This window comes from Girardinichthys multiradiatus, chromosome Y (genome assembly GCF_021462225.1).
Source record: "Girardinichthys multiradiatus isolate DD_20200921_A chromosome Y, DD_fGirMul_XY1, whole genome shotgun sequence".
NCBI lineage: Eukaryota > Metazoa > Chordata > Actinopteri > Cyprinodontiformes > Goodeidae > Girardinichthys > Girardinichthys multiradiatus.
The window spans coordinates 31,721,605-31,749,420 of NC_061818.1; the positions used below are offsets into that span (position 1 = coordinate 31,721,605).

Here is a 27,816-nt window from a genome sequence, read left to right on the forward strand (position 1 = left end):
TTAAATCTATAGTTAGTATGTCTGTTAAGCAGCAGACTGCAAGCTGGTTTCCTGAGCAGATAGCACAATGAATTATTCAGCTAATTTAACCTTGTTATACTTGTATTGCGCTATAAAAAACAGATGGGCATAAAAGTATATTATTTTGTGTAGTAATTTAGCTGTTTATTCTATATTACTGATCAGTCTATATATCGAAATTCAAACTAATGTTAAATATAACATTATCTGCATATTAGGGCCACTAGTAACTGTGATATAGTGAAACGGGGGTTACTTTTACACAGTGAGAAGCTGATTCTGACCCATGGCTGTTGTCGGTCTTGTTAAATGAATGAACCCAGATAAAACTGAAACAAGACAAACTGATTCATTCAACAAATAATTCAAAATTAGTTCACCCAAATAGTTATATTGAAAACAGCCAGTTTTAGATGAATTAAATCCAAGAGTCTATCAGGAGCCCAGAAACTCATCTACTAGTTTTAGACAAACATGCATTACAAGCAAACAGACCACAGGTGTGGATGTTTACCTTTAGAAACCAGTTAAACTTGGATGTATCACGGTGTTTTCCAAAGACTTATATGCATATATATAAGAACTTTTGCACAATATTATATTTTGAAAATAATGAATTTTCAACCCAGTAAAACATCTAGTGGATTTGTGAAATGCTCTTCAATAAGCAAAATAAACAGTCATAGTCAATAAATTGGAATGTGTATTCTGTTAACAGTGTGTAAAGTACAGTTTTTATTTAAAAGTGTTTAAAGGGGGAATATTGCAAACAGAATAAGTGACCTTTTTAAATGGCTTTCTGAGCCAGAGGGACTTCTGCCTGCCTGAGTAAAAGGTATTAAAAATGTACTTTCTTTATTAGTCTTGTGTAATATTCTTATCCCAACTATCTTCTTTTCATTAGCTGTGAGTGGAAAATTGCCATAATTAAGATTCATAATGTGTTTCATTTAGTAAATTGAGTTACAGAAACAAATTAACTTTTTATGAAGATTCTATTTATCAAATGAGTCTAAATAACACAACAAACTATACCTACTATTTTTGTAACATGTGAATGGATTTTTGTTCAAATAAATGAAACATCGCATTAGCTGTTTTTTTCAGGTCAGGAATAAACAACATTCTGATGCTAAATGAGACCCCAAATGTAAATGGGGAGAGTTTACACATTGACCGAACGGAGACCTGTTCAAACAAACACGGGTAACTCCTTAGAATACATTGATAGCAGCCCTCACATTCAATTTAAAGTAATCAATAAGCTTGCCAAATGCTTAATTGATTACTTCTGATGCACTGTGAGGCAAAGTTACTTCTCTTGATTTAAAATTATTTTCTTTATCGATCTAGGCCTTTCATTCTGCCATGAAAGGGTCCATGTATTTAAAGCAGTGCTTCCCGTTGTCCATAAGATGGCAATAAACATTAGCTAAATGGATGTTAGAATGAGAACAACATTTTGTGGCTGCTTTTAAGTTGTTGTCCTGAAGTTTCGACATGAAATTCATGTTTGTTTATTCATTATTAACCTGAGGGTTAGTTGTTCATTTATATAGATCCTTACCTAACCCCACCTGAACCTCTTGATGTTTTTAGTTGTGCAAATCTCCAGAGGAGGCTCTCAGTAACAGGACAATGCCCAGACCTTTGTTGATGTGTCACTATAGACCTTTTGTATGAAAAATGAAGGCACATAGAGCCATGCTCATTAGCATGCCCTTTAAAAAGCTTGGTAGTTTTTATTTATTTGTGTTATATTTTTGAGTTTACTGGACACATTAGATTTAGTCTTTTACTACTCATAGTGATGGTATGTGTTAATAATCCTTCCCTTTGCAGCCACAAAGACATACCTGTAGCTTGTCAAATCTCCATGGAAATGGTCTCTATCAGAGGTCTAATTAACAGTCACAAGCTTGACAGCAAACTTTAAATGAGCATGAAGCAGAAAAAAAGGATTTGTGGTTTTGTCTGTTTGTGGCTGGCCTGAATGACGTTAAAGAGGACCGATGATGTGGACACAGTAGGACCATATAAAAGATGCGTCCTTCTGTAGGAAATAAGAAGATCAGAGGATTCGCCATCACACAAGAGTGAAGATGACATGGTACAACACCAACTTCTAGAACACTGCTGGGATGGACACATCTCACAAGGTAAGACATTTTAGAGTACGGTAAGTTTTTGTACAAAGGAACAAATAGCATTTGATGTACTCAATAGAGCCTTGTTTTAAATGTATCACACTCATAATCAGTGATCCAAAAGTAACACAATGAAGCAGTTCTTAGTTCTAGTGACACTACATTTTCTTCTCATTTATAATTTTGGCTTCCTTGAAAAAGGACTTTGTGTTAATGAATAAATCAAGAAATTGAAGTAAAATCTATAATAAGATAATTAGTATTAAAATAAAAATGCAATAGGACCAAACAAAAATAAAACTTGAAGTAGAAGTTCTACAAATAATTCAACAAAGGTTAAAACTGTAAATGTTTTATTTATTTAACACTCAGGTCTTCTGGAAGAATGTTCTAACTGTGAGAGTTGTATTGAATGTATGACCCTAATTTTAGACACCAACAGAAGACCTTTCTCAGAAGAATGGTTGGGTCTAGACATGTTCAATAGTAAATGCAAACATGTTGAACTAAGACAGTTAATACCAATAAAATAAAACCATAAAATCCATGCTAAAAATGCACAGGTAGCAAATTTACTGACTTTAAAATCTATGTGATGTGAGCTTACACTCTGGTCCTCATCCTCATGCTTGCAGATACATTTTATAAAAGAGGAGAGGAGCCATGCTCTTCGGATAACCAGAAAACTGATAGCATTGCAGTTGTCAATTCTGCATTTTATGAAAGTATCTGCATTAGAACTTAAGCAGAAATGACTGAACACTCGGGATGATCTTCATATAAGATTTTTTCTTTGTATCATTTTTAATGTCATTTTAAAAAGAATTACATTTGGATCAAATCTACCACTCAGGTTTTTGACTTGGCGTGCACAGTTAGTTGCCAATATGCAAGGTTGAGCTATGTTTTTCTCTCTCTTAACGTCTGTGCCAATAACTAAGACTTCAGTTTAGCAGGGAATATTGTCCATGACTTGATATCCCAACTACATTTCTAACGTTCATCAGTTATCAGGAGATATGACGTATCAGAGTTACGTTTTTGTTTTATTGTTATCTGAATTTTCTGTTTATAACAGTTGATTTTTGTCATTTGAATACATTTTCTTAATTATTATAATATTATTATTATAAATAAATTGTAAAATAAAACATATACTGTCGGTTATGCGTTTAACATACATTTTAGTTTGCTAATTACCTCTGGCGATGCCTTTCCAATACAAACAACAAGCCCACTTAAAACCAAAATTACAATTTTTGTTAGATGAGGATTTTTATAACTGGATATCAGTCTGCACAACAACTGAGAATGCAATAGAATGCATTTGTGTGGAATTATTATTATTGCATTATATATACAGTACAGACCAAAAGTTTGGACACACCTTCTCATTCAAAGAGTTTTCTTTATTTTCATGACTATGAAAATTGTAGCTTCACACTGAAGGCATCAAAACTATGAATTAACACATGTGGAATTATATACTGAACAAAATAAATAAAATAAAACCCATTTATAAGGCTTGAAATCCCACTTATTAAACCTGACAGGGCACACCTGTGAAGTGAAAACCATTTCAGGTGACTACCTCTTGAAGCTCATCAACAGAATACCAAGAGTGTGTGGAGCAGTAATTAAAGCAAAAGGTGGCTACTTTAAAGAACCTAGAATATAAGACATATTTTCAGTTGTTTCACACTTTTTTGTTCAGTATATAATTCCACATGTGTTAATTCATAGTTTTGATGCCTTCAGTGTGAAGCTACAATATTCATAGTCATGAAAATAAAGACAACTCTTTGAATGAGAAGGTGTGTCCAAACCTTTGGTCTGTACTGTATGTGTGGGGGCATTTTTTTTTAAAATCATTTCTGTATAGACAGATGACTAGGCAAGGTAGAATTGTTGCAGTGTAGAATAATTAAGTTCAGTTTGGATCAGTCCAAAACAATCTAGATTTTAAGTTAGACATGATCCCTGCTGTCCAGATTTCTTTAAAAATAACTGCGAAGTTGTGTTTTACTGAGGCATCAGAATCAGAAGCTACAGAACCGAAAGCAACTTTAGGCTGCAGCAGGAGAACAGGGATATTTTCTTACAATGCTTATGCTGTGTAACACTGGGTGAGGTGAGGTTGCCCACTCCTTTTGATGGCTCATTCAATTAAGCAATAGAAAACTGGACTGAGGGACTCACAAGTGTGTTCCACCTTGGGCAATGAGCCATGTTGCCCAAATCAAAACCTTTGGATTGCACTGCTACTATCCAAACAATCGATCAATACACTGAGAGACCAACATTTTTCACAAGTTTTTACAGGGATTTGTATCAATACGAGGCATTCTAAACAAAGAATTGAAACTTGTATTTTTCAACCTGTTTCGGTATCTAAACCTACCATGTTAAATAATGCTTCTTGCTTATAAAGATATGCTCAGTATTAGCTACATGCTAGAAAATTTACAAAAGTTGAATATATATATAAAGAAATACATTCTAAATCTAATTTCTTCCTCAAATAGAAGGCTCTGGTGTTCATGTTGCTACTGCTGCTGGCTCAACTGGGATGTAACGCGCAGAGTGTGCCTGAGTGCTGCAGACAGCCAGCTAGCTCCTGTCGCCTCCAAGTGCTGCTGTGTCGTTCCGGCAGCAAGAGCATGGGGGGAACCATCACAGGAGATGCAGCCGCTGGGATTCTCACACTGGGTAAACGGAATGAGGATGAGTTTCATTTGCAGAGCCGACTCCATCAACTTCTTCATGGCCACAAGAACCAAGCAGCTGGGATACTGACTATGGGGAGGAGGACCGCAGAGAGGGATAGAGAGAGATAAACAGACTAGTTGGGTCTCTCAAGAAATGCTATTGTGACACTTTCGCCTGTATAAACTAATAATGTTCATACAATGTTTATAGAAATATTTTAATTATATGAAATATTGTATGTAAAAAAAATAAAGAAAATTTAATAATTTACTTTATCTGTTTGAATATAATTTCAAAGAGATTTAGAAATTTGTGGTGATGTAATTAAATATTTAAGCTGATGATGTGTCTTTAATAAAGTGTGAATGAAGAACATATCGATGAGTCACACTTACATTGATCTAAATGCCTTTAAACTCTATTTTGACCGAAGCAGAAAACATTTGTTTTATATTTCACCCCTCCACCATGTAGAAGAAGGTTATGCTTCTCCTGTGGATGGTATAAACAACAGAGGATGGTGATTAAAAAAAGCACGACACATTGAAGACTACTTGAAGCATCATAAGGCAATAAAAGGAAAGAAACGAAAGCATGTTTCACAGAACTGAACCAATTGAACATTACATAAAAACTGCAGACCAGATCAATTGTTCACAGGATAGAGGAAGAAGGACCTAAAAACTGCTGTAGGTTTTTCAGGACTCAACCCACCTCCCAGAGGGCAACACAGTAAAAACATCAGAACCAGGGTGTGATAAGTCTATAGATGTATGCTCCTCTACGGAGGATGTCCTATTGGATCATAACCATCACAGAATTGCTCAGGGGCTTGTGCAAGTTTAAGTATCCAGTCCTCATGTGTTTTGTGGATCCTCCAGATCCACAAAAGGGTTATGACCATGACATTTTGGGTATTTTGTGAGCGGCATGCAAAAATATGGCTTTTAGGGGCTTTTCGGTCCTTGTATTACCAGAGCAAGAGTTGTGTCCAGCTTGTTCAAAGCACAGGTAGGACTCTGTTAGGGGTTCCCCTTGACTTTGATTCCATCTGTCTCATGTCTGCTTTTTGGGGATAATGTGGTTCTGTTCAGGTCATGACCTTCAACGTGCACAAGGGGGTCCTGGGTGGAGCAGCTAGAATGAAAGTCAGGTCCTCTTAATCTGAGGTCATTGTTCTCAACTAGAAATGGTGGAGATAACTTTCCGGTTCAGGTTTTTGCCTGAAGTGGGAGAGTTCAGGTTTCTAGGTGTCTTGTTCATAAGTAAACTGGTTCTGTCTTTTGTGCTGAAAAAAGAGCTGAGCCGAACCGCAAAGCTCCCAATTTACTGGTCTGTCTTCCTTCTGTCCCCCACTTGTGGTCATGACCCTAACCCTCACTTCAATGGGCTGGTCAAATTCAACCTTAGAGCTAAGGTAAGGAGCTTTGTCATCAGGTGGAGCTCACAGTAGTACTGCTGTTCCTATGCACTGAAAGGAGTCAGCTGAGGTAGTTTGGGCATCTACCTCTAAATAGGATGCCTCCTTGGTTCCTCCTTTGAGAAGTTTTCTGGGCAGATCTCCTGGGAGGTCAGGCCCAGAACTGGATGGAGCGACTATATACATGTTTTAGCCTGGAACGCCTTGGGATGCCCCAGAACAAGCTGGAGAGTGTTCCTGGGCCAAGGGATATCTAGGTTTCCTTCCTGGACCTCACATCTAGATGTCAGATAAATGGACAACAATAGATCCAAACTGTTAGTTGTGACACTAAGTACACTACCAGTGATTTTGTTGAAAATACATGACTGTTGTTATGTGAGTTTGGATTCCACATTAAACTAATGTGCTCAAATTAAAAGTTGGATTTCCTTCCAATGTCAGAGTGTGCTACTGCATTATTATTGAGTTTTTTGAAAGACTTTCAGCCATTTTCACTAGAGGTGCCAATTATAGTAAAAAAAGCTTTGGGAGGGTTTAGGTACAACAAAGAGGACAATGTCATGTATTTGCTTATAGCGTTTTGCTTTTATTGCTATTTATGACTGCATATTTAAGACTTGCTTTAGACCTTTTCATATATTCCTGTTTGTTTACTTTCTTATTTGCACTTGTTTGAAAAGTACATGGATTAAGCTGAACTGAGGAATATTTGTTTCACTGTCTTACAAAATTACTTTCTGTGTTTCAGGGTATCCACAGCAACCAGCACCAAATGAAGCTCTGACCTAGTGTTTTACACTGCACAAGTAAAGTTAATTGATGAAATGCACTGAGAAACCTCTTTTTACATCCTAATGATAAGCTTGTAACAGCAAGGGATGTAAAGAGTGAGAAAGAGGGAAGAGATGGAGAATGAAGTCAATTTCTATAATTTTTTTAAGGGAAAGATAAGTAGGAGGAGCCAGGCATTTTTAAAGAAGGAAAGAGATATTGAGGCTTCCACGGTGGGAGGAGACTGGAGATGGCAGGAACCATGCTTTGTGGAGTTAAGACTGACAGAGTGGTAGAGCATATGCCGTTGCAAGACAACACTGAACAATGCGCAGCTGAACCTGATAATTGTACTGACAGAAAAACTTTGGAGAACTGCAAATATCCTCATCTTCTGAAAAAGAAATACAGTTTATCTGAGAATCTCTGCTTTAATTTTTGCATCCAGCAAAATACTTATACTTAGAACGTTATACTCCCAAGCAAGACCAAGGAGCAGCACTTTATCTCTCTTTTAGGTCTTGGATTAATGACAAACTCCTGGAAGCTGAAGCTCTCCTTTTAACATCTAAAACAAGATGCCTGTGATGAAGGGCCTCCTTGCTCCACAAAATACCTTTTTGGACAGTGTTGCGAATCACTTTGATGGAACTCGTAAGTACTTTAAAGAGTTGTCCTATATTTCCATATTCTTTACCAAATGATCAGAGATAGCTCAGCGGCTCACTTGTTAGCAATTCAGGTAAAAAAAATACTCAGCCCCAAAGAGGGCAGGAATTATTTCACTGTACTCTTTTATTGTGAATAAAATAAAATATGACATTGTTATTTCAGGTTTTTTGTGGATATACCAGCAACTTGAACAAAAAATAGAAAAATCCAGAAATGTATATAAACATTAATTTACTTAGTAAAACGTGGTGAGGCTGTTTCCACTAAGGTAAATATAATTAATAGGATTCAGGAATACGCAAGATACACAAGAAGGCCGACATAAAAAGGGACATACAGTGTACATGTATGCATTACTAAGAATATTTTTGCTAATTTATTTTTTTGGTCAGATAACTTGGTCTTAAAATTGAGCCAGTTTTGACAGAATTATATTTCTTATTTCTAGAAGATGGAAAATGTTCTTTATACTTTCAGTGATTCTTGTTAGAATTCTTTTTTAAAGTATTTCCAGTATCTTTTTTTAGTTTCGGTCATATTTTTGTGATTTTCTGCCATTGCTTCTTTAATCAGCATTATTTCTTGCCCCTGCTTTATGCAAGTCTCACAGTTTTCACCTGTGCCATGCTCTATATATACAGTACACATCTGTTATGTTTACTCCTCGCTAGAGAACTCTGCTTGCTCTTGTCATGTCTGCTCATGTTTATAATGTGCTCTGCAAAATACAATTACTGTCTTTGCCAAAGAACAAGTTAAAGGCCACAAAATTGATGAAATAGAGTACATTTTGTTCTATTTGGATTTCCTATTTTATGAATCAAAGGGCTCCAAGTAATGGTTCTTTCATTTGGATAATTCTTTAAATTTTAATTGCTTTGTTTTAGATCGACTAAGCCAAGTCGGGTATTCTCAAGCAAGTAACGTAATTTGCACCTAGTCACATAAAGCTAGACATAAATACATTCAAGGACTGATAGGAATGTGGATGCCTTTTACAACCTTTACAATGTAAATTCGTGGATTCTCCGTGATGACACTCCCAGACATGCCATTGCATATTCATGTAATCTTGCTTTGTGTGAACCAACAGAAATTTGTGACAGTGACCCTTCAAAGCAACAGTCTTAGCTGTCAAATAATTTGATTAGAGAAAGTTTCTGTAACAAACACTCTTCATTCTATGAATTGTCTTGAACCTGTCCTGATTGAAATGTGAGCACCAACATTTGAAAACACAAAGCCAACACGAATGTAGAAAGTATTCACTTGATCCTGCTATGAAACCAGGGAGATTGATTAAAATGAATTATGCAGTGGTGGAGAGCTTATCAGACGTCAACTGAGGGCTTGTTCAGTCAACCTTTTTGAAAACTGGAAAATCCCCTAAATTATTCATCTTGTCACCTACCACCTTGAAATATAGAAAACCTTTTCAGCTTTTTATTTTTTTGTTTACTGATATCTGCCTCCTTATGGTCACTTTTTTGACTCAATTCTGTATTTCTGAATGCTGAATTATCTATCCATTCATTCATCCATTTTGTAAATAATTCTTGCTGGGTTGCAGAGGCTGGTACCAGTGGTCAACATGCAAGGTGCATTACTAGTTTATGATTATTAACAACAGGAGACTGGGATTTATATAAAAACAGGAAATGCACTTGGTTGAACACAACTGAACACTCTGCAGTGAGAAAAAATTATTTTTGTACTGTTTCACTGTCAACATTTTGTAAATCAAGCAAGCTTAAACTGGTTTGCTTGGTGGAAAATGACAGGTTTGATCAAAATGACAAGACTTTTTTTCCACATTACACTTTTGATTATGACAAATAAAAATAGAGAACTCTTGGAATTTCTGATTGTAAGCAATGGAAGAGTAGTAAATGTTTATTAAAAGCACATCGGAAATTATTTGAAAATAATTACAAATGACAAGTCCAAATACTTGCGTGGCAATGGTCAGTTACTTTAAGAGTAAAATACATGCACTTGATGTGTGCTGCTAGATGTGTGGATGTTTTCTACTAAAGTATGTGGAGATAAAGTCAGAAAGCTAATAAATGATCTTTCTGCATTAGTGTTGCCATGGGGATTTCTATGATTTAGAAAAAGAAGGAAAACATCTGGCAATGCTGCCTTTCTAAAATAATTCAGTTCTGGAACACAGATTGAGCCAAGCAAGCATGCAATATGCAATATTAGATTAAACTTATGTGGACGGTAGAACAGATTTTATCTTCTACAACTGAGTATTTCTTAGATAAATGTATGAGCACTTAACTGCTGAAAAAGACCCAGCAGAAACTGCACCTCCTGAGTGTGCTTAGGAAAAATACAGATACCACTGGTGTCCTTTTATCAGTGCTCTATTAAAGGCATAATACCCTACCGCATTTGTGTGTGGTACATCAGCTCAGAGGAAATCGCTCCAAAGGGTCATTACTGTTACCCAAATGATCCTTAGCTGCCATTTACCCACACTTGAAGAACTTTACACTTCCCACCGTCTCCAAAAAGCATGAACGACAAACAGCATAAAGGACATTTCTCAGGATATTTTATTATATTCTATTTTAAAGTTATGCTTCTGAATGATAAATAAGCTGTTCTGCATGTTTACTTTGTTTTTGGCAGAGATAATACAAAGCTCCCTATGCATTCAGGCAGCAGGTGCTCTGCGCTGTTCTTTGAACAACATAATTGTCGAAATGTTTGCTATATCAAACCTTTCAAAATGCTGTTTGTTCATACTGAAAACTAAACTTAATTAGTGGGTGAACAAGGACACCTTACTCATTATTTGCACAGAAATAGAAGGGAAATGTGCCTGTTAGTTTGCTTTATTGAATTAAGGACCCATTACCCCTAATAATTCCTTAAATAATGCTCTTCAAATATTAACATGCAGCTGATGTAATTAAACTATACAAACTGATTTCTTTACAAACATTTTAGAACATGATATGAACATCAATCTGCCAAGTGAATACCTTTCCTTTCCTGGGGGCTACAGCTGAGCTAAACTATACACACCTCTGTTAAGGCCAGGTTTTGTGATTCATCACAGTCCAAACAATTGGACTGTGATGAATCATTTCAAATAATTTATTTTTTCACCTTTAATGTGACATATACCCTCAATAACTCAGCTGAAAAAACAACAAAAATAAACTGTTAGACCAAAAACTCAAAAATTGGTTAAAGTGATAAATGTAAAAAAGTATGAGCTGCAACAGCCTGGTAGCACAAGTCCATTTTGAAGAACATATTTAATTAAAGACCACCATTTTCGAGTTCACACATTGCAGCAGTGGCTTTAACTAAAGCCATAGTTTACAGAACCTTATTGTGCAAATATATCAGTCAGGGGAAGCACAATAAAATCCCACAACATTTTACTTATATACTACTAACCAAAAGTTAGGAATATTTGGCTTTTTGGTGAAAATTCAGGATGAACCTAAAATGTACTTTAACCTTTACAAGTGAACTTAATGTGACCTTCTCTAAACATTTGAATGCACATGTCCAACTGTTCAGTGTCTCAGTACTTTTAGCACAACTTGCTGTTCTCTAACAAGCAGCTTAACGGCAAAACTCATAACTGGTGTTTCATCCAAGAATTAAACCATACATTTCCTGGTTCAGTCATAATTGGTATCTAAACAGTCCTCCCCATCATGCTGTCTGTCCACATTTTGACATCATAAGACCAAGAGGACACCTAACAATTTAACAGTAACCGATCAACAGTACCTCACCATTGCAAGGGTTAAGACATGATATTCTCAGACGGAAGTGGCCACTGAGCTTAGAGTCAGAGTGTCATCAGCAGGTTGCAACAGAGATACAGAGACTGGAAAAGTCACAGAAAGGCATAGAAGTGGACATCTTTCGGCCACGTCCTACACTGATGACCGCTTAATTGTTGTAATGTCTTAACAGAGGAGGCTCTGGCTATGTTCGTACCTCTTTATTGTTGTGCTATTTTTCCAAGAACAGAGAGAGAGAACTTGCACGTCTCAGAATACAAGGACTGAACCAACTCAGAATAATCACGGGGGTGAATACACCACATCATCCCCTTTTAGATGGAAATGAAATTTTTATCTACATTAACTAAAATAAACTAAGGTCACTTATTTCAGCTTAAGTGCATTTTCATATAGAACCAAACAATGACCCAAATATGTATTTGCTTGATAATCAAGAAATTGTTTTCTTTGTTTACCTCTGCATCTAAACTCAGATGTAACCCATAATGCAACAAGAATAATAACAGAACACAACATGCATAACTGTTATGCCTAGATAAACACAAGGTTATTTCAGATATCGTTTTGGCGTATTCCGTGGTCGCGTGGAACGCCTCACAACCACTGAAGAATCTGGGGAACCAGGGGGGTGCACTCCAGAGTCCACAGCACTTTGTTCAGGGGTAATGTTTACATCACTTTGCTCTTGTGTTGGTGTTTGAGGGTCCTCGATCTCTGGTTCAGCTACAGTTTGGGTACAAAGCTGGACCCCATGTCGTCTGTGCACAGTGTTTGAGTACCACCCTTTCACTTCATAAGAGACTGGACCAGTTTGTCTTACCACCTGTCCAGGTGTCCACTTGTGAACTCCTCCCCCTGTGTTGCGAAGATACACCATCAACAGAAAAGGAACGGTCCACAGCAGTGAAGTCATGTTGAACTTTTTGTCGATACTGCTTCCTGCGAAAAGTCTCCTCAATGTTAGGTTTGATGAAATCCAGTCTGGTGCGGATGTGTCTGTGCAAGAACAATTCTGCCGGAGACTGACCTGTTGTGCAGTTCGGCGTAACACGGTACTGCAGCAAAAACAATGAAAGTTTGTCCTCAATGCTGCATGAGCGGCTGGCTAGCTTTTTCATGCCCACTTTAAATGTCTGCACATATCTTTCAGCCAAACAATTTGTGGCAGGGTGTCCCGGTGCGCTTGTTGTGTGCAAAATGCAATTTTGCACACAACAAGCGCAAAATTTTACAAAATTTGGGCAGCATTTCAGGTTTGACCCCATTGGTAGCTTTAATGTCTTTCAATGTGCCCAACTTCTCATTGAATACATCACTGTAACTGTCCAAAAGCTCATTGAGTGATAGGTGTTTTGGCTCACCTGTCATGATTTTTACAGCCGACTTAATCCACATGCAGAGACTCTCAGAGAACTTTGTAAAAGGAATACGTTTTTATTGAAAGATTGACCAGGAACAACAGGAGCAATGAGTCTAATCTTCCTTACTGTGAAAACACAAAGAGAAAAGATAAATAGCTGAACCTCAGAAACATGACCCAACATAAACGTATCTTACTGGAGATTCCGGAATAACCCGCCAGGGAGAGAATAAATGTCAGGAAAGGAGTTCAGCTTGCCATGCACAGACCAGATCAGGAAGTAGCCTTAGCCACTACGGAGGACTGGAACAGATCAGGTAGGATTCACATCTGGAACAGGTAACAAAGCAAGTTAGAGTTCGCAACAACAGATCCTTCAAAAGATATCCATGGTAAAAATGATGCAAAGATTTCAGAGCTGGCCAAAAATTACCACGGAGGCAAAAACACTCAGGCACCGAGGTGTTGGCAACCTTCCTCTATATGCTTCCCAGCTGATGAGTAGATCCACAACACCTGTCGCCTCAGGTGTTGAAAAGGTGTAAGAAGCAGGCAGCAGAACTCCAAATCCTGACATCACCCACGTATTTAATCTGCAGCCAGTTAAGCTGGAGTTTTGTCAACCAGTTCCTTCCACACAGTGATGCGCCATGTCCCTTAACAACCAACAATGGCAAATCCACAGCTTGGTCTTCATACCCCACGATTGATACAGAACTTTTTCAAATATGTAGTATGTGAAATGACAATTTTTGCTGCTCTTGTGTCAATTTCCATTTCCAATTCAACATTGTCTATAGCAAATGTTGCTTTATATCGTTCACCATACTCAGCACTAACAGTCAAAATGGCTAACTCCTCTTCTGGGTCTTCCTCAACTGTCACATACTTTGTCTTTCTGCTTGGCACACTTTTTTCATGACCCTTTTGCACTTTAGCTCAACATGCTTTCCTAATGTTTCCAATCTTCCCACAATTATGGCATTTAGTCTCTTTGAAATTACATGTATTTGCATTGTGATTTTTTCCTTTGCATCTGTAGCACATATTTGTTTTTACTGGCATCACCTTGTGAATGTTTGCCTCACTAGCCCGTTCACCCTTCGCGCCTCTAAGCTGTCGACTGTCTCTGTCTGCAGTCTCCATATTGAGAGCAATCTCAAAAGCTTTGGCGAAGGTCAGCCGGTCCTCCGAAAGTAACCTCCTCTGGCACGCTTCGTTTTTAATTCCACTTACGAACCAGTCCCTCAGTGCAGAATCCAGCGACGCACCAAAATCACAGTTAGCAGTTTGTTGTTTTAGCTTTGCAACATACAGGTCCTTCTCAAAATATTAGCATATTGTGATAAAATTCATTATTTTCCATAATGTCATGATGAAAATTTAACATTCATATATTTTAGATTCATTGCACACTAACTGAAATATTTCAAGTCTTTTATTGTCTTAATACGGAGGATTTTGGCATACAGCTCATGAAAACCCAAAATTCCTATCTCACAAAATTAGCATATCATTAAAAGGGTCTCTAAACGAGCTATGAACCTAATCATCTGAATCAACAAGTTAACTCTAAACACCTGCAAAAGATTCCTGAGGACTTTAAAACTCCCAGCCTGGTTCATCATTCAAAACCCCAATCATGGGTAAGACTGCCGACCTGACTGCTGTCCAGAAGGCCACTATTGACACCCTCAAGCAAGAGGGTAAGACACAGAAAGAAATTTCTGAACGAATAGGCTGTTCCCAGAGTGCTGTATCGAGGCACCTCAGTGGGAAGTCTGTGGGAAGGAAAAGGAGTGGCAGAAAACGCTGCACAACGAGAAGAGGTGACCCGACCCTGAGGAAGATTGTGGAGAAGGGCCGATTCCAGACCTTGGGGGACCTGCGGAAGCAGTGGACTGAGTCTGGAGTAGAAACATCCAGAGCCACCGTGCACAGGCGTGTGCAGGAAATGGGGTACAGGTGCCGCATTCCCCAGGTCAAGCCACTTTTGAACCAGAAACAGCGGCAAAAGCGCCTGACCTGGGCTACAGAGAAGCAGCACTGGACTGTTGCTCAGTGGTCCAAAGTACTTTTTTCGGATGAAAGCAAATTCTGCATGTCATTCGGAAATCAAGGTGCCAGAGTCTGGAGGAAGACTGGGGAGAAGGAAATGCCAAAATGCCAGAAGTCCAGTGTCAAGTACCAACAGTCAGTGATGGTCTGGGGTGCCATGTCAGCTGCTGGTGTTGGTCCACTGTGTTTTATCAAGGGCAGGGTCAATGCAGCTAGCTATCAGGAGATTTTGGAGCACTTCATGCTTCCATCTGCTGAAAAGCTTTATGGAGATGAAGATTTCATTTTTCAGCACGACCTGGCACCTGCTCACAGTGCCAAAACCACTGGTAAATGGTTTACTGACCATGGTATCACTGTGCTCAATTGGCCTGCCAACTCTCCTGACCTGAACCCCATAGAGAATCTGTGGGATATTGTGAAGAGAACGTTGAGAGACTCAAGACCCAACACTCTGGATGAGCTAAAGGCCGCAATCGAAGCATCCTGGGTCTCCATAAGACCTTAGCAGTGCCACAGGCTGATCGCCTCCATGCCACGCCGCATTGAAGCAGTCATTTCTGCCAAAGGATTCCCGACCAAGTATTGAGTGCATAACTGTACATGATTATTTGAAGGTTGACGTTTTTTGTATTAAAAACACTTTTCTTTTATTGGTCGGATTAAATATGCTAATTTTGGGAGATAGGAATTTTGGGTTTTCATGAGCTGTATGCCAAAATCATCCGTATTAAGACAATAAAAGACCTGAAATATTTCAGTTAGTGTGCAATGAATCTAAAATATATGAATGTTAAATTTTCATCATGACATTATGGAAAATAATGAACTTTATCACAATATGCTAATATTTTGAGAAGGACCTGTACTTCCTTTGTTTCATGCAAAATCTACCTGGAGAGTTTTTAGACAAAATGCACAATCTTAGATTCATCTGACCAAGTTAAAGTCCCAGTACAGATTAGCAAACTCCACATGTTTATGTCAGCGATGGTCAGACAGGAAATTAATTTTCCTGGCATCACATGCTATGTAGCCATTTTTAGGCAACAAGTTTATCCATATCTATAACTAAAATTTTGCCCATTCTTCTAAAGATTCTTCTTTTTCCCAGTATTCTAAATTCTCATTAACTTTTGCCAGTTGCTAACAAACAAGAGGATCTGTTTAGCTTAAAAAGTTAGATTACTATAAAGTGAAGAATAATGCAGGAAGTGTTAATGTGATTGCTAATATCAACTAGAAATAGTCGGGCTCACCTCCACACACAGCATGGGCTCTGGAACCCAGTTCCTCGGGAAGAGGCGGCGAGCTGGGGTGGGTTCACTTTTTGCCCCCCAGATCAGCCATCTCGTGTAAGGGTTTACCCCGGTGGATGAGAGGGTCGAAACCCTGCAACCTCGGGTCGAGGACAGGTCTCTGACTGTCATTTCGGCCAACAGGCCAAGCGGTAGTGCGAAGTACCCTGCCTTCTTGGCGTCCCTGTCGGGGATGCTGCATAGTACCCCTCCCGGGGACTCTGTTATTCTGCTGGGAGACTTCAACGCCCACATGGGAAATGACAGTGACACCTAGAGAGGCGTGATTAGGCGGAATGGCCTCCCCGATCTGAATCCAAGTGGTGTTTCATTGTTGGACTTCTGTGCTAGTCACGGATTGTCCATAATGAACACCACGTTCAAACATAAGGGTGTTCATCAGTGCACTTGGCACCAGGACACCCTAGGAAGGAGGTGGATGATCAACTTTGTTGTCGTTTCTTTAGACCTTTGGCCGCATGTTTTGGACACTCTGGTGAAGAGAGGGGCTGAGCTGTCCACTGATCACCACCTGGTGGTGAGTTGGATCTGCTGGAAGAGGAGAAAGCTGGACAGACTTGGCAGACCCAAGCACATAGTGAAGGTCTGCTGGGAACATCTGGCTGAGCTCTCGGCCAGGGATGTATTCAACCCACACCTCCAGCAGAGCTTGGACCAGATTCCGGGGGAGGTTGGAGGCATAGAGTCCGAGTGGACCATGTTCTCCGCATCGATGCACCCGTAGCTGTGGCCATAAGGTCTGCTGTGCCTGTCGCAATACCCGAACCCGGTGGTGGACACCGGCAGTAAGGGATGCTGTCAAGCTAAAGAGTCCCATCAAGACTCCGGAGGCAGTTGACGGATACCGTGAGGCCAAGCGTGCTGCGGCACAAGCTGTGGTAGAGGCAAAAACTTGGGTCTGGGAGGAGTTCAGTGAGGCCATGGAGAAGGACTACCAGTTGGCCTCGAAGTAATTCTGGCAAACCGTCCGGTGCCTCAGTAGTGGGAAGCAGTGCTTTGCCAACACTGGTTACAATGAGGGTGGGGAACTGCTGACCTGGACTGGGGACATTATCAGGCGGTGGAAGGAGTACTTCGAGGATCTCCTCAATCCTGCCATCACGCATTCCCTGGTGGAAGCAGAGACTGGGGACTCAGGTTGGACTCTTTCATCACCCAGGCTGAAGTCACCGAGGTGGTTAAAATGCTCCACTGTGGCAGGTCTTCGGGGTTGGATGAGATCCACCCTGAGTACCTCAAGGCTCTGGATGTTGTGGGGCTGTCATGGTTGACATGCCTCTTCAACAATGCGTGGCAGTCGGGGACAGTGCCTCTGGAATGGCAGACTGGGTGGTGGTCCCCCTTCATAAGAAGGGTGATCGGAGGGTGTGTTCCAACTACAGGGGGATCACACTCCTCAGCCTCCCTGGTAAGGCCTATGCCAGGGTATTGGAGAGGAGAGTCCGGCAGACAGTCGAAGCTCGGCTTCAGGAGGAGCAGTGTGGTTTTGGTCCAGGCCATGGAACACTGGGCCAGCTCTACACCCTCTGAAGAGTACTTGAGGGTTCATGGGAGTTTGCCTAACTGGTCCACATGTGTTTTGTGAACCTGGAAAAGGCATTCAACTGTGTCCCTCGAGGTGTCCTGTGGGGGGTGCTCCAGGAGTACGGAGTCAGGGGCCCTTTATTAGGGGCAATCTGGTCTCGATACAAGTGGAGCAGGAGTTTGGTCCACATTGCTGGCACTAAGTTGGACCTGTTCCCGGTGCATGTTGGACTCTGGCTGGGCTGCCCTTTGTCACCGATCCTGTTCATAATTTTAATGGACAGGATTTCTAGGCGCAGCAAAGGGCCGAAGGGGGTCTGGTTTGGGGACCGGTGGATTTCATCTCTTTTTTTTGCGGATGACGTGGTCCTACTGGCCCCCTCTAGCCAAGACCTACAGCATGCACTGGGGCGGTTTGCAGCCAAGTGTGAAGCAGTTGGGATGAAGATTAGCTCCTCCAAGTCTGAGGCCATGGTTCTCGACTGGAAAACGGTGGCTTTCCCTCTTCAGGTTGGAGGGGAGTTCCTGCCTCAAGTGGAGGAGTTTAAGTATCTTGGGGTCTTGTTCACGAGTGAGGGGAGAATGTAGCGGGAGATCAACAGACGGATCGGTGCGGCGGCTGCAATAATGGGGGCGCTGTGCCAGTCTGTTGTGGTGAAGACAGAACTGAGCCATAAAGTGAAGCTCTCGATTTACCCTCACTCTACATTCCTACTCTCACCTATGGCCATGAACCTTGGGTCATGACCGAAGGAAATGAGCTTCCTCTGTAGGGTGGCTGGGCACTCCCTTAGAAATAGAGTGAAGAACTTGCCCGTCCTGGGGGAGCTCGGGAGGTTTTCCAGGACCAGGACGTGGCCCAGGATACGCTGGAGGGACTATGTTTCTCGGCTGGCCTGGGAATGGCTTGGGCTCCCCCCAGAGTAGCTGGAGGAGGTGTCTGGTGCAAAATGTTGTTGCTGAAGGTGGGGACTTAGTGGCCCAGTTGTAATTCATTGCTTTTCTTTATTGTTTCGCAGAGTACTAATCTTTTGGTGTGCTATTTGTTACTTATCATTGCTACTTCTTTGAATGTTGACCTCTTTTGCAAAGGTCAAAAAGGGGAATTGTTGAGAATTAAAATCATTGAGTTTCATACTATGTGTTAAGTTTGCATGTGTGAGGTTAAAACTGAGATATAACGTGTGGGACCACAGGGAGACAGAGGTCACAGCAGGCTTCAGGCTGGAGGAAGGGTCAATCTCAGGTCAGAATGTTTGCCAGCATCTGTAAGCAGTAAATGCAGGCTATTCGGCATGATATGGGCAATAAAGTACTCCCATAGAGGTTAACTAATTTATAGTGGGGACACAGGAATGTAGAAAACTCCATTAGGGACCTGTGGCTTCATAACTAATTCCTTAAAAGGAAGTTTCAGCAGTCACCTTTGAAGTTCGTTAAGGGTATAAAAAGCTTTAATACTGATTGTGAGACAGACCACTCAGTGAATACGACCTCGCTTTGCTGACCGAGCTCTCCCAAAGGGCCCTTTGTTAAATCTTTCTCTGGGGAGAGGGAAGTCTGGGTGTCTCTACTGAGTCTGTTGCCCCCACGACCAGGTCTCGGATGAAGCGGAAGACGACTAGTACGAGTGTTAATGTGTGTTCTGCTTTCCCTCATCTTGACCAGACCTCATTGCTGCACCTTCTGAAGACAGTTCGTCTGCTGCGCTTGCTGCGTCTCTTGCAGAAACTGGATTGTTAGTCCCAGTACAGCGCAGTGGTCCTCACGCTGCTCATGTCTGTGTTTGTCCTCCTGGCTCACTGAATGGCCTGCATCTGGTATGTCATTGGACGCAAGGAGATAGAAAGCAGTGATCCTGTTACTTGGGATATAGGTGAGTTCAGTATGTCCCAATTCAATTCAATACAGTTCAATTCAATTCAATTCAGTTTATTTATATAGTGCCAATGGTCTCTTTTAATTGGAAGCTACTTCTAGTTGATTTTTTGGCAGAACATCTCAAGTCATGATTGAATACTTGAATGCCTGTGGCTTTTCTCTTAATCTCAGAGCAAGTATTGGTCTCTCCAAATTGTATGACCATTTTCATGACTTGCCAAAGCAGAAATGTCCCTCCACTAAAGAAGAACAAAGCAGTGGAATGAGAGTAGCTAATTTAATGATATGCTTCCATACCATCAGGATGGCTTCAGGAGTTGGGGAAGCGTCTGGAGACACCATACATCAACACCACCATGGGTGGACCCTCTATTCCCAGCGCCTACATCGCCTCCCTCTACTTCTTCCTCAGTAGCCTTACCAGTGTCGATTTTGGCAACGTGTGTGCCAACACAGATGCAGAGAAAATCTTCTCCATCTGTATTATGCTGATTGGTGGTGAGTTTATAACTAAAGAACTGATGAACTGAAATTTCCCACGTAGGCTAAACTTTCTAAGATCACCTTTACTGTATTTTCCACCATCAGCCCTGATGCATGCAGTGGTCTTTGGCAATGTAACGGCCCTTATCCAGTGCATGTACTCACGGTGCTCACTCTACCACACCCGCATGAAGGATCTCAAGGACTTCATCCGTGTGCATCGACTTCCTCAGCAGCTGAAGCAGAGGATGCTGCAGTACTTTCAAGCCACTTGGTCGGTCAGCAATGGCATAAACACAAATGAATGCTACTGACGGTCAGATGGCTGAGAAAAGACATTTTGCTCATGCTTACAGAAAAGATAAATTTGACTGTTTAGAATTTGGCTGAACCAAAAAACATGACAAGTAATGGTGTGAAAAGTAAACCCCTACTCTTCACTCTTGTGTTAAAACTACACAGTGGGAACAACTCACAGTGGGATTTGTGTGTGCTGCATTAATATTGTTTGCAGTATCATTCAAATGTTGTATAACTCTTAACCTGAAATTTCTATGAAATGCTAAAGCACTTGTAAAGCACTTGTAAAAACAAACACGTGCAGGTACAACCATCTTACTGGCACTCCCCCTTCTGAGTATTGTAAGGGACATTCACATTGCATCATCCTATGCAACATGCAACTACTGCATGCTAGACTTTTGTAAGATCATCTTTTACATACATCCTCATTCCATATCTCCAGAATCAAGCGAATGCCCCATTACCCTGCAAAACCTGATAATTTGCTAAGGAGGTATTTCAGCCATTTGATTTCAATGTGTTGGAGCAGGGATCCATTTAAAAGCTGCAGAACAGTGGCTCTGGAGGACTTGAAATGAACAGTAGCTAAACCTACGTGCAATGTTATATGCCTGAGCATAGAGCTTACCATGTTGTCTTTATATATCTTCACCATCGCCGTTAATTTGATAATGAATGGTAATAGGTATTTTATATTTTTTACAGATCTCACAATTGTTGCTAAACAGCCCAAACCAATTTATCTGTTGTCTGGCTTGGTTGGTCTTATGAAAACAACACGTTTACTGGTATTTTACACCATATTATACACAAACTATTATTTAAAAGCAAACAAAACAGGCTAAATATTTGTAAAATTCTTCATGTACATGGTGTGAAATGGGGAAACTATGACATTTTTGCACCTTTTTTTACAGTCATCCTGCATTAAAAACTTATACCTACAACACATTTATTTGTTTACATATGTCTTTTTTGCTCATATTTGTCTTTGGCTGACAATATGTTGCATGAAAAATCAAAACAATATGCTAAAAGTAAATACAATAATAAATCTTTATTTATCCAAATGAAACCTCACTGAGATTTAAAATCTATTTTCCAAGACTGACCTGGCAAGACACCACCAATTCAAAGTATCACCAATTAGATAAATCTTAGAGTAAGTAGATAAATCTTAGAGTAAGTAGGTAATTTATTTGCACTGCCGAATGATCATATTTTGGTAACAAAAGCCCTTTTTTTTCATTCGCCCTCAGCTATTGCATGACTTCCCAGATGAGCTGCTAGCAGATATTGCCATGCATCTGAACAAAGACATCCTGCAGCTGCCTGTGTTTGAGAGAGCCAGCAGAGGGTGTCTGCGGTCCCTGTCCCTTCACATCAAGACTTCCTTCTGTGCACCAGGGGAGTACCTCATCCGCCATGGGGATGCCCTGCACATTAATTATTTTGTCTGTTCTGGTTCTCTTGAAGTCCTGAAAGATGGTATAGTCCAAGCTATTCTGGGTGAGTGTACACAAAGAGCGACACCCTTTTTGCTGTTGATTAAGCTCTGTGTCTCCTAGCATCTCCTCTCTCTGACTATCACTACAGGCAAAGGTGACCTAATAGGGGCTAACCTGCCGGAGCATGATCAGGTGATCAAGACAAATGCAGATGTGAAGGCACTCACCTACTGTGACTTGCAGTACATCAGTGTTAAGGATTTGAGGGAAGTCCTGAGACTGTATCCAGAGTACAGCACTCGCTTCAGCTCTGACATCCACCACAACCTTACCTACAACCTGAGAGAGGGCAGTGAGCCTCACGTAAGAAATATAACTTTGTTTCACTGCAGAATTATTCTAAGAGGTCCTTTCACTGAACAATAACAAAATAAACTCAATGCCTACCTCATTAGGTGTGCCCTGTTGAACATCTGCCACAAAGAAAAATGGCAATCCAGTACTAGCAAGGGGACCTTGATGTAAATCTATTGTATATTAAGATCTGCTGGTTGTGGAGATCATTGTAGTACAGTGAATAAGAAGCTAGTGGGGGATAATTTGAGATTAGTGGCATGGTAATTTTTTCTGCATGAGGTGGCTATCACATGGACACACTGTTGTCATATAGGGATGAAAATGGCCTGCAACTTTACTCAGACTCCTTGTTTAAACAATTCTCTTCTAAAGAATCCAAAGGGTGCCAAATAATCTTCTCCACACCCTTACCACCAGCAGCAGTCTGAGCCACTAATACAATGCAGTATGTTTTGTGCCTTCATCTTGTTTTTGCCAGAATCAGTGGACGAGGTGACATTTTTTCAGTCTCTTATTGTCCAATTTTAGAGAGCAGTCTCAGTTTCCTGTTTTTAGTGTCAGGCAGTATGGTCTTCAGTTGTTGTAACCCATCTGCTCTAAGGTTCCACAATTTGTGGCTTCAGAGATGATATTCTACCTTTATTGTAACGAGTGGTTATTTAAACTACTGTTGCCTTTCTATCACCTTAACCCATTTGGCCATTTCCCGGTGACGTCTGGCATCAACAATGCAGTCTCATTCAGCTGTTGCACAAACCATTCTCTATAAACCCAAGAGATGGTTGCATGTGAACATCCAAGTAACGTGCCACATTCAAAGTAACTTAAAACCTGTTTCTTCCACATTCTGATGCTTCATTTGAACTTTAGCAAGTCCTCTTCATGAAATGCCTAATTGCCTTGATTGGCTGTTTGTTCACAACCAACTGAAAATGTGTACCCAATAACTTGGCCAGCAAGTGTATATTTACTATGCATAATAATACTTAAAAAAATTATTAAATGATTTCTTTGTTTTCTTTGTTATATCTGCAGACATTAAGGAGATTTCCATGGACTCCTAGGCAGTCTGTGGTATGTGCGCCTTTCTATGGGTTATGTTAAGATTTCCTGTAATGCCTCCCCTAACTTTAACAGAGATGAGTCAGGTGTTTCTTTTATGAAGACTGGGCATGACAAACAAAAGTGAGGGAGCATTATGCAGTTTATGGCAACTACTGATGATCAGTAAACAAAAACAGTATAAACTTTAGCTAAGATACTCTAAATAAATGCCTATTACTTCTCAGGTTAAGCCAACACTTTTGTTTAGTTGCATCTTTAACACTGTGCTCATGCTATGTTATGTATGCAACCTTTCAGAGGTCAGAGAGGAAAAAATAGAGGTAACATTTTGTTACATTGAAGATACCAGATAAAATCATTTTATGTGGGTGGTCTGAATATTTTAATCTTGTGATTTAGTTAATGTTTGCCAAGAACATACTCACAGCAATGCAGCTTATCACTCACTGGACACATGGTTTGCATTTAATGAACTCTAGCTTAATTTAAATTACTGGAATTGTTTGTAAAATTATGACCTAATTATATTTTGGCAAAGCATTCCTCTGATCTAGGGAACATTAAATTATTTAGTGCATTATGTGACATTGCAGAGGGAGCCTGGTTTGCTGTCCTGAGTATTTATGGTTAACTACACTAATATAATTAAAAATATTTAACGACATATAAAATGAATCAGATTTAAGTAATCAGCCATCCAAGTTATTGCTTCCATCAGTGCCTTGTGTTAGTCCCCCGTTTTTACACTTACTTACTGTTTGCGCTTTTTAAAATGATGTGACATCCATTTGTTTCATTGACAGGATCGTGGATGGAATTGAGGACAATAACCACACATTTCAGTTCAATATAGAGCAGGACAAGACGAGGACTAATGTGTCAGGTAAACTTTTAAAAAAGCATGCTGACTGCAATTCTTTTAAGTTAATGAGGAAAAAAAAAATTCAAACAGTTTTGTGAAATGCTTCGCTAACTGAACTGGCATGAGAAACTAGATTTTTTACATACTTGCTTGTTTTAATTTCTTCCAATATTTAAACCTCTCAGTTTATGTTCAGATTGCTGTGCATTGTAAGTATCAAAGACAATGATTTCAGGTTAACTCCTTTTCTTTTCATTTTTTTAGATGAGTTACAGGTGAATGTGAACCTCCTAAGTGAGACAGAAGAGGTGAAACAGAACATGATCAAATTAAATAAAGAGGTAAAATTCAAACATAAATCGTAAAATAATTATGCTCCATGAAACTCCATCTGTTTTCCTTTTTTAAATGCAATACTTCACTCATATTGTATTATAAGATACATGGCATCTTTATGCCTATCAATAATCCACAAGGTTCCCATTTTATTCTTTAGCAAAAGGATTTTGTGCTTAATTCCCAGTATAGATCTATTTGTTTGAATTATAGCTATAGTTTTATAAACTGCCTGTGGTAGAAATGAACTTTTTTTTATTGATTTGAAGGCTTGAATATGTTGTGACATTCTAGTTTCAATTCAACACCAAGCTCTTTGGTATTACAAGTATGCTCCAGGCACTGCATATGACTCTTCCTTGCCCCTAATTTTCTGAAGCACAAAACTCTGGTTTTCCAAGGATCCAAAGAAAGTCTTGGTAGTGTCCACTTCTAATTGTCAGGAAAGACTCATCAGCAGTGTAAATTGACTATGTGTCTCCATCCTTATAGCTGCAAAGCTAGTGAATTCAGGTCTAGGGTCCCCAAGAATGACCCGAAGCAGAGCAAATGCATGCTGCTGGCACGAAGCCAAGGGATTGGACAGGATGATTTTGCATATACCGATATGCAAACTAATTAAATACAAAAAACACATAACATTAAGTTTTAAATTTGAGTTAAAATTTTCTAAGGCAATACAAGTTTATTTATATAGTAACATTCATACACAGGATAATGTAAAGTGCTTTACAGGAAGAACAAAGGAACAGAGAAAGATAAAAAATGCCTGATACATAAAAAAGACAAATGAAGCATCACCTAAAAATATGAGACATAAAAGAAAGTAACCTTAATACAAAAAAAATAAACAAATTAAAGTCTAACACATATGAAGGAAGTGATAAAGCAGTCTTTGGTCTTAATGGGTGAGTTGCACTACACAGTAATGTTTTCAGTCCTTCTTTAAAAAAAGCCAACGGTTTCTGCACATTTTAGGGTTTCAGGCAGTTTGTTTCAGAGATGCAGGCTGTAGAAACTAAATGCTGTCTTTCCTTGTTTAGTTTTGGTCCTGTAAACAGAGTGAAGAGGTCTCTGATAACCTGAGGGTTCTATACGGTTCATACCTGACCAGCAACTCTGAATATATTTAAGCCCCAGGCCCAGCAGTGCCTTAGAGATATCAACCGCATTTTAAATTCTCTCCTTACTAAAAATTGTTTTTTTTAAAGAGACCTACTGAAAATGAATAATGCTTTGATCTAAGACCATTTATTCTGGCAAAGTTTTAAAGATTTGGTAGCTTGATGATATTTTTTTTTTTTTTTTTGTAAGTCCAGGATAAAATGTAAAAAACACACCATTAATACATTGAAACATGGTGGTGGCCGCATCATGCTTAGGGGCATGCCTTTCTTCAGCAGGGACAGCAGAGCTGGTCAGAGTTGATGAGAAGATTGGTGGAGCTAAATAATGTGAAATCCTGGAACAGAACATGTTAAAGGCTCAAAAATGCTTTTTGAATAAAACAGATCAACTTCTCAAACATATCTTCAACTTTTCTTTTCTCTCTCAGGTTAACAACTTAAATGAAGAAGTCTTCAACCTGATGAAGGAGCTCCATGGCATAATGCATTTCCTGCAGTCAAATATCCCCATGAGTCGTCATGTCTCTCCCCCTGGTGTGACAAGCTGTAGCCACTGGCACCCTAATGTCTCTTTAGATTCATCTAGTGAACTACACCTACATCATGAAACGATTATCTACCCAGCTAGAAATGAATGGGACTGTGGTGGAATGCTGTCTCACAGGAGAAATTCCACTTTGCTGCATTCATCAAGCTCTGTTTCCACTTGTTTGCATCTATGCTGCTCTGACAAAGAGGGAACATCAGCTGAACGGCTACAGAGCCAGTACAGTCCATTTCAAACACCCAGAGCCACCCCAAGCTCCCCTTGTATAATCCACCCTTACAACAATATAGGTTCACCCCTCCTTGGCAATAGCTCAACCTTTAGCAGCTTCCCGGTGATTTGTCAGTGCCCACCAGCTACCTACAAAATATCTAGCCCGGCAAAAGATAACACTAATCCAGTATCTAATCACCCTTATCCTGTATTGAACTTGCTAACCAACTCACAAAGTCTCGCCAATCCCCAGACACCAGTTCATTCTGCCAACAGTCACATTGGACAACCACAGTATCACACAGCCTTCAGCTCTCTGATACCCTCAGGAGCCCGCACTTTAGTGTCCACAGAGCATATCATGAGCCACCTGAGCTCTACAAGACAGAATGACCCAGTGGGTTCCAGCCCTGTCCATCACTCACAGAATTATGCATGTTCTTTGATGGGACAGGTTTCAAACAGAGAGTGTGGAGGTTCACTCTATCATGAACGGACAGACAACTGTGGAGCAAGTGAAAGTGTATTAGAAGAATTACAACATGAATGACATCTGCCCGTGTTATTTTGGAATAATCATCTGCTCTTGAAAAGATGTGAGATAAAGGGATGTAGTGCCAATGTATGGTTACATAAACAAAATGCACAGATTGGAATTAATAACTGAGCAAGAAAAACTGTATTGGATGGAAATCATCCTCGTCGTACTTGTCGTTTCCTGCTTTATCCGGGACCGGGGCAGCAGACTCAGCAGAGACACCCAGACATCTCCTCCAGCTCCTCCAGGGGGAGCCCAAGGCGTTCCCAGGCCAGCTGAGAGACATAGTCCCTCCAGCGTGTCCTGGGCCGTCCCCTGGGCATCCTCCCGGTGGGACGTGCCTGGAACACCTCCCGAGGAAGGCGTCCAGGAGGCATCCGGTATAGATGCCCGAGCCACCTCAACTGGCTCCTCTCGATGTGGAGGAGCAGCGGCTCTACTCCTAGCCCCTCCCGGATGGCCAAGCTCCTCACCCTATCTCTAAGGGAGTGCCAGAGGAAGCTCATTTCAGCCGCTTGTATCCGGGATCTCGTTCTTTCGGTCATGACCCAAAGTTCATGGCCATAGGTGAGGGTAGGAACGTAGACCGAGCGGTAAATTGAGAGCTTCGCTTTTCGGCTCAGCTCTCTCTTCACCACAACGGACCGGCACAGCGCCCCCATTACTGCGGCAGCCGCATTGATCCGTCTGTCGATCTCCCGCTCCATTTTTCCCTCACTCGTGAACAAGACCCCAGGATTCTTAAACTCCTCCACTTGAGGCAGGAACTACCTTCCAACCTGAAGAGGACAAGCCACCCTTTTCCGGTCGAGAACCATGGCCTCGGACTTGGAGGAGCTTATTTTCATCCCTGCCGCTTCACACTCGGCT

At 40.4% G+C, this 27,816-nt stretch overlaps 1 protein-coding gene and 1 pseudogene across 1 annotated transcript; both read left to right on the forward strand.

Moving 5' to 3' along the window:
* The first annotated feature begins 2,094 nt into the window (after window positions 1-2,094).
* On the forward strand, window positions 2,095-5,039 carry hcrt (hypocretin (orexin) neuropeptide precursor). Its single transcript, XM_047359764.1, has 2 exons — window positions 2,095-2,180; window positions 4,694-5,039. The coding sequence occupies exons 1-2, from the start codon at window positions 2,163-2,165 to the stop codon at window positions 5,003-5,005; spliced, it is 330 nt and encodes a 109-aa protein (XP_047215720.1). The 5' UTR covers window positions 2,095-2,162; the 3' UTR covers window positions 5,006-5,039.
* A 2,610-nt stretch (window positions 5,040-7,649) lies between these two features.
* LOC124864170 lies at window positions 7,650-26,958 on the forward strand (annotated as a pseudogene).
* The last annotated feature ends 858 nt before the right edge of the window (window positions 26,959-27,816 follow it).